The sequence below is a fragment of the Zingiber officinale genome, chromosome 9A (assembly GCF_018446385.1).
Source record: "Zingiber officinale cultivar Zhangliang chromosome 9A, Zo_v1.1, whole genome shotgun sequence".
In the NCBI taxonomy this organism is placed as follows: domain Eukaryota; kingdom Viridiplantae; phylum Streptophyta; class Magnoliopsida; order Zingiberales; family Zingiberaceae; genus Zingiber; species Zingiber officinale.
Window position 1 is genome coordinate 125,068,354 of NC_056002.1, and position 7,411 is coordinate 125,075,764.

The window sequence follows — 7,411 nt, forward strand, 5'->3', positions numbered from 1 at the left end:
CTTTTCTTTCATGCCAAGTATCCATCAATCCTTTGACCTACTTGGACTTCCCAAGACCGGATGTCCGATCATCCTTGATCCATCTGGATTTTCCCTGCTGGCTTCACTCACCGGGACTTTCACCTAGCTTCACTCACTAGGGTTTTATCCTAGCTTCACTCACTAGGACTTTCCATCTGCCTAGCTTCACTCACTAGGACTTTCATCTGCCTAGCTTCACTCACTAGGACTTTCACCTGGCTTCACTCACCAGGATTTCCATCTGCCTAGCTTCACTCACTAGGAATTACTTCTGCCTGGCTTCACTCACCAGGACTTTTCTTCTGCCTGGCTTCACTCACCAGGACTTTCATACTGCCTAGCTTCACTCACTAGGTCTTTCATTTTGCCTAACATCCCAGTTAGGACTTCCCAGTCAAGTATCCAGTCAACCTTGACCTACTTGACTCTTCTTCAATCAATATCTTATTGTCAAACATCTAAACCCAAACCAAGACTCAGCTTGGTTACCCAGGTCAGCCTTGACCTGAGGGATATTGCACCAACACCCTCTTCTTTCTTCAAACACATAGTAGCCTAAGAAATTGGTGGATGATTAATTGACCAAACAAAGGCCTGGTAGGTGGCATGTATTTTGTCGTTCACTACACTCAGAATAGGTAGAATATGATGGATCGAAAGCGCTAGAGGGGGGGGGGGGTGAATAGCGCTCGTGGCTATCTTTTAACGATTTAAAACACAGAATAGAAACGCAGCGGAAAGTAAAATAAAACACACAGAGACGCAGGTGTTTTACTTCGTTCGGAGCCTATGGCGACTCCTACTCGAAGGCCCACGGTCTTTGACCGCTATCGGTAGGCAATAACTATATATCGGAAAGATTACAATTTGAATTACAATCAGTGTAATAAAAGAACTAATACTGACAACACAAGATTGAAGAGTCTGAACTTTGGGTTGTCGACGTCGAGTAGTAGCACTTCAAGATCGTCTCGTTGGCAGCACTTCACAGAAGACAGCTTAGCAATTGATGTTCTTTGGCTGCACCCTCGACCCTCTTTTTATATGAGGTTCCGAGCGCCTGGGACCTTTCCGGGCGCCTGGAGTGTGACGTGGCCAACCAACCAGGATGCTCCACGTGGCGAAGTCGCGGCAGGGATAAAATTTGATCCCGGGCGCCCGGACCACCTTTTTCCAGCAAGTTCCTCACCTGCAAACAAAGGTTAGTCCGAGCAAAATACCCTGCAAGACAGTGTTAGAATCTGATAAAACACAGTAAGGAATAACTGACAGTCTTCGGACTGTCCGAATCTGACTTCGGATTTCCTACCGGAAACCCTAGATCGACCCGACGCCTACTGCTCCCTCTACGGGGAACGCGTCCTCACCTACTCCCCTCAGGAGAGATTACCTGATGCCAGTCCGGTCCTCCAGACCGACTGGACTTTCCGCCTAGGGTTACCACCCCCTAGGACCTAGGGTTGTCGCCCCCTAGGGTTTTTCTCCACCTAGGGTTACCACCCCCTAGGACCTAAGGTTACCGCCTCTTAGGATTTTCCTCTACCTAGGGTTACCGCCCCCTAGGACCTAAGGTTACCGCCCCTTAGGGTTTTCCTCCACCTAGGGTTACCGCCCCCTAGGACCTAAGGTTACCACCCCTTAGGATTTTCCTCCACCTAGGGTGACCGCCCCCTAGGACCTAAGGTTACCACCCCTTAGGATTTTCCCTCACCTAGGGTTACCGCCCCCTAGGACCTAAGGTTACCACCCCTTAGGATTTTCCCTTTGCCTAACCGCAGCTAGGACTTTCCTAAAACACTTATTCAACATGTTAGATCACCATAAACCTTAACTTTGAATCCTTTGCCATTATCAAAACTCAGGTTCGATCGTCGGATGCTCCCCGCACCAACAGAATGGAGAGCCAAAAATATTCAATACCATATAGGACTATCTTTATCAACTCAAGTTTGTCAGCAGAGGACAACGTGTACTTGGGCCATGAGATTAATTTTCATGTGATTGCTTTAGTCTAAAGGTATTGTAGTTGCTTGTCCGAAGTTTCTCCACTATAAGGGGATGCCTAAATAGTGGAACGAAAAGGATCCTTGATAAAATCCTATAATCTATTGTAATTTGTCCGCTGCTTGGTTTGAGATCCTTCCTATGATCAAGTTGGATTTGTTCAAGTTGGGTTGGAGTATGGCCATGCCCCCAAAGTTTCTGAGGCAATCGACCATCAAGGTGATAGTTGATTCATCTGCTCGCACGATGAGGAGATCATCCGGGTCTGTCAAGTGTGTGATACCGATACCTTCGCACATTGGATGAAACCGGAAGCCTAGCTATTGTGATGTTCTCGAGCATTCTGAGAAGGACATCTACACAAAGCCCGAAGAGAAAAGGGAAGAGGGGGTCCCCTTGCTTGAGTCCTCTCTTCCCTCTAAAGAACCCATGCATTACCTAATTTATTGTGATGGAGAAGGTGACGTTGGTGACACACTCCATGATCCATAAGGTGTATTTTCGTGGGAATCCAAAGTAAGGATGACAATGGATCGAGTTTGGGTCGAATTCCTTATCTTTCGTCTCTATACCTGATGTCTTTATACTAGGGTTGTAAATGAATCGAGCCGGCTCGCAAGCTTTTCGAGCCGGTTCAAAAAATATTCGATTCGTATTCGAATTTATCGAATTCGAGCCGAACTCGAATATATTCGAACTTTTTTTCGAGCCGAACTCGAGCCCAAATTATATTGTTCAGCCGCTCGCGAGCCGCCCACGAGCCTTAATATTTATTAATATAAGTTAAATATATATTAAATAAATAAATTTCGAGCATTTCGAACTTATTTTCGAGCAATAATTCGAATAGTTCACGAACATGTTCGAATATTTCGAGCCGAACTTGAACCCAAGCCCTAATTCGAACCGAATTCGAACTAAACATTTTGAATTTTTCGAGCTTCGAATCGAGCTCGAACTCAAATATACCTATTTCGAACCGAATTCGAACATTAAAATTTTCTATATATTTAATTCGATTCGATTCGATTCGATTCACTTACACCCCTACTCTAAAACGTTGAAAGGTAGCGCCAAGAAACGACCAATTCATAGCATCAAAGGCCTTTTGGAGGTTGACCTTGAGCGCACACCTCGGGGGAAGCGATAGGTCAATAGTCCGCCACAAATGGGGCATGCTCAGTTTTGGGTACCATAACTAGCAGAGTGTGGTTCCACTTTTTGAGCAGGCTGTCGGAGATGAACAACTCCTTCATTGCTGCGTACACGCCCATCGTGACAGTTTGCCACGCTTCCTCGAAGAATGTTGATCCGTAACCGTTCGGTCCCGGGGCTCTATCATTGCCAATGTCTAAGAGGGTTTTCCAAAAGTGTGTGATAAATTACTCCGCAACCACCTGTGTACTTGTTGTTCGCGTCTCTCCTGCTTCCTCGTCACATGTGTCCCATTAATTCGAAGGAAGAATGATTTTGAATTTATTGTACGAGTTTCCGGCTTCAAAAGGCGGCTTTAATTTGCTCCTCGAACACAAACCATCATGAAGAGGGCATGCAGTTGCTTCGCGGATTGATGGAACTATGTAAAAGAAGCCTCTGCTTTTGAAGAGAAGATAAGAGAAGAGCCGAGCTGCTTTTGAGAAGGCCCATGGCGATGGCCGTACGCCTCTGCTTCTCCTCTCACCGGCAACGCGTGCTCCGATGTCGGCCTCTTTGAGCATGACCTCACCATGTGCTCCACTTAAAGGCGTTAGCCCACAACGCAGTACTCCTTTTGCCCACGGCCATCATATGGCCTCTGTCCACGTTGCCCTGGACACCTTTGTCAGTACACTCCCAGGACACTTTCCCAAAAAAACTGTGCCTTTGCTCCTCCCAAAGAGATGGATTGGTGCCGGGAATTGTTAATTGCGGTTGCTTGTTTTCAGTGACTTTGCTTCCGTTGTAATCCATCCACTGACTCACTTTCAGTGCTGTTTTCTCTGCAGATTAGGTGTTTGAGAGAATGCCGCAGGGCTCTTTTGCATGCTTGGGTCCAGCACGAGACTGCTTCGCTCGTCATCATCATGGTTTGTTTGGATCTCAATATTTTAGCCTATTCATCATGTGGTCAGCGTTGCTCGGTCAAATCCGTTTGCATAGGCATCATTGGCACAATTAAAATAGCATTATGAACTGCTCAGCTCCTCTTCAGGCCTACTCCATGGTAAAGAATCTATCCAGTTCATCTCCTTCCAAAATTTGAATGGAATTATGGAAACATCATTAATCGGAGCACAAGTCGTGGTTTTATGCTCAGGAAGTTGGATCATTTAATATATGTAAAAAAGAATCTGTTATAAGAAAATGAGTGGTAGAATGACCAACTTCCAAAGTCATCACCATCCTCTTATTCTGCTGATATTTGTAGAGTTGTAATCTTGTCTGTTGGCCATTAAGTGCGTCAGTGTTCATATTCTCTAAAAATCAGATCTGTCATATTTTAACAATAGGATAAGGACAAATTTAGGCACAGGACATTTGTAGACGCAGACAATTGTCTGTGATCGTAGATCCTAATGCACATGTGAGGCTGGTTAGCATAGCATGTTTCTCCAATGCAGTAACAACAAGCCGCCTTATTTTAGTGTTGTGTCCTTTGTAGCCATTGTCTGGTGCATCTTTTCTCTCATGCTCCTGAATGATAATAAATTATTCAGTTGAGAGGCTGCCAAGAAAACCTTAAATGCTTCATGCCTTACCAGGTTGGGGTGGAAGGGAAGTGCTGCTTTGTCCAAAAGAACACTGGCCTAAGGGAGATAAGAGCAGAGAAGGGCCAGAGTTCCTCACTGAAGCATATCCATTGTTTCTGCCTCATCATAGCACAATCTATCTGCTGATAGATAGTCACAGGTCAGGGTCCATATCAGCTCCACTTAAGTTCTCCTCTTTTGTCAGTCATCAGCTCTGGCTATCCCCCCCTTTGATTGCATCCAGGGCTGTTGCATTTTGAAGCAGTAAGGAATTTTCTGCATTCAGAGATAGTTCCTGCTCTGGGGAGTAGAAGCATATGCTTCTGTGAACCTCCTGAGACTTTTATGCTCTTCGAATTCTTGAATTCTTCTGTTGAGTATTAAATTTTGCACAAGGCAAGGGCAGGGCAGAAATTAAGCTGATTTATGTCATTTTTCCTCTTTGATATATTCTTTTCTAAGCTTCATAAAAAATGTTGCTCAGTTGCCTTTGCTTAGTGCAAATTCTTTTACTACCACATAGTGAGATAGAACAGAATCTTACCACACAAAGAAGCAACAACAAGTGAATCCTCGAATGCATTTTTATCCCTATGAATAAAAACAATTGCAGGGTAATGCTTTTTTGGTTCAGTTGTATTGTCAGAAACCCAGTCAATTTTGTTAAAGAAACATCATTCACTTCTTTTCTATTGTTGTTGAAATAGCCAATTGTTTCTTATTGGAGGAAATCATATTGTGACATTGAATTGCATGAAGTAAGGTGGTATTTAAATTTGATCTAGAAGCTTAGTGGTTGTTTAAGATATCAATATGGATCTCAATCAATTGATCTTATTAAATATGTACAGCATGTGGAAATGTACAGTAATGGCTGTGAATTTGAGGCATGTGATGAAAGTCCATCACATCAAGTCATATATTCCTTACAAAAAATCAACCAATAATGGTGCATAATGTGGAATCTGGATATGTGCAGGGATAAGTCCAAACCCTGATGCTGATAGATTTTTAGCATAATTGGAGTGAAATGTGAAGCAACAATATCCGCACCCTCGACAAATTGGTAAAAAGAGAAAAGGATAGCCAAACTGTCAGCTTCTTTCCCTGCAGTTTCAAAAGGAGCTTATTGGTAGTCCAATCTATTTCCGTAAACGATCATGGAGAGGTTCCTGAGGAAGTATGATAGAGAATGCATGAAGATGATGATGATGAAGCATGAAGAGACCTTCAGGCAACAGGTTTTGATTCTCTTCTCCGCCTCCATAGATTTAACTTAACTAAGCGCACACAGGTTGAATTTGGATTGCTCCTCTATCAGGTCCAAGAACTCCATCGGTTGTATAGAGTTCAGAAGCTACTAATGAGAGACGTGAAGGACAATGAGCTGAAGTCACAGAGTGTCACCAATTTCACTCACTCTAACCAGCTTGGTGAACAAAAGAATGCCCCCGGCTCATGCCTACTTAGTAGTAGCCACAAGGAACTTAGGCTACTGCACGGGCGGCGGGTGCTTAATCTTGAACTTCCTGCTGATCAGTACATAGAAAGAGCTGAAGAAGACGGCGGCGACATAGAGCTGGCACTGACTATAGGAAACAACTGGAGGAAGGGAGATGAGGTATCTTTCACTTCTGATGAGGCAGCAAGCTTTTCCTCATCATCAACCGAGACTGGAGGGTTGAAATTAAGTGGGAATGGATGGGAGCTGCCGGGGATGGAAGAAGGAAACTTTTGCTATGACAGTAATAGGAAGAATGGATATGAGATGGAAGGAGTGAGAGAGGAAAGTCTGAAGCAGCCTTCTTGGCACATCCAGTGCTTGAGTCTCAAGATGGCTTGATCATGTTAGTAACTTCAGGAGTGTGTGTTTGTTTCTCGTTTGGCAATGAATTGAAAGCATTTCTTTTCTTAGATAATATAGTTTGATGCAGGTGAACACAATTATCCTGTCCAGAGTATTTTTCAAGTGTACCACACCACCAAAATGATAGTAACTAATGCAACTAGAAGTGAGCTAACAACCACAACTTATTTGCGTCAAGTGGGATTCACAAAAATATAGTGACTTCTGTGGGTCAATAAAGGAAATAAGATAAGTGAAGAGCAAACTATGAAGGTAGATAAAGATTTAAATATTCACTATTGAGGCTGATTTGAAGTCAACTTGCTGGACACTAAACGATCCAAGCCGAGATAAAATTTGTGTTGTTCGAGCTTGTTTGACAAGGTAACGGAGTTAAGCCAAATTAAGTCAAAAATAAATAAGTTATTGATGGCTATTCAAGTTTGGTTTGATTTTTTTTTTTTGATTTTTTTTTTTGATTTTTCTTTTATAAGCTTGAGCTTGGTTTCAGTTTGATTTGATTTTGATTTGTTTAGATGTTATCGAGTTCTTAGTTTGAGTTTGTTTGACTTTTTAAAATTTGTTTGGTTCATTAATGAATTTGATAAGAACTTTGTTGATAAACATGATTCATAAATTTTGTTCATGAATAATGTTCACAAATAGTTCATAATTTTTTTTCATGAATATTAATGAGTTAAACATGTGTATTCAAATTTTCTCATTTAGTTTAATAGGTTGTTCAAATTTATTTATTTAATTGACATTATATATATCGCACGAAGATAAATAAGCTCTTATACCAAACTGA

General features: G+C 42.5%; 1 protein-coding gene across 3 annotated transcripts; it reads left to right on the top strand.

Annotated features, from left to right (window-relative positions):
* The first annotated feature begins 3,126 nt into the window (after nucleotides 1-3,126).
* Nucleotides 3,127-6,668, top strand: LOC122021571. 3 transcript variants are annotated; one of them, XM_042579687.1, is made up of 5 exons: nucleotides 3,127-3,935; nucleotides 4,011-4,228; nucleotides 4,767-4,914; nucleotides 5,734-5,995; nucleotides 6,076-6,668. In XM_042579687.1, the coding sequence occupies exons 4-5, from the start codon at nucleotides 5,915-5,917 to the stop codon at nucleotides 6,595-6,597; spliced, it is 603 nt and encodes a 200-aa protein (XP_042435621.1). In that variant the 5' UTR covers nucleotides 3,127-3,935; nucleotides 4,011-4,228; nucleotides 4,767-4,914; nucleotides 5,734-5,914; the 3' UTR covers nucleotides 6,598-6,668. The 3 variants fall into 3 exon arrangements, with proteins under 3 accessions (XP_042435621.1, XP_042435622.1, XP_042435623.1); XM_042579689.1 differs by lacking the exon at nucleotides 3,127-3,935 and adding an exon at nucleotides 4,999-5,150; XM_042579688.1 differs by lacking the exon at nucleotides 4,767-4,914 and having other exon boundaries at nucleotides 3,127-4,228.
* Nucleotides 6,669-7,411: the final 743 nt, after the last annotated feature.

Excerpts from the sequence above, each read along its gene's own strand:
- LOC122021571 (XM_042579688.1), top strand. The coding sequence starts at position 5,915 with ATGGAGAGGTTCCTGAGGAAGTATGATAGAGAATGCATGAAGATGATG. Across the intron at positions 5,996-6,075 it reads AAGAGACCTTCAGGCAACAG|GTCCAAGAACTCCATCGGTT; the intron begins GTTTTGATTCTC and ends CTCCTCTATCAG.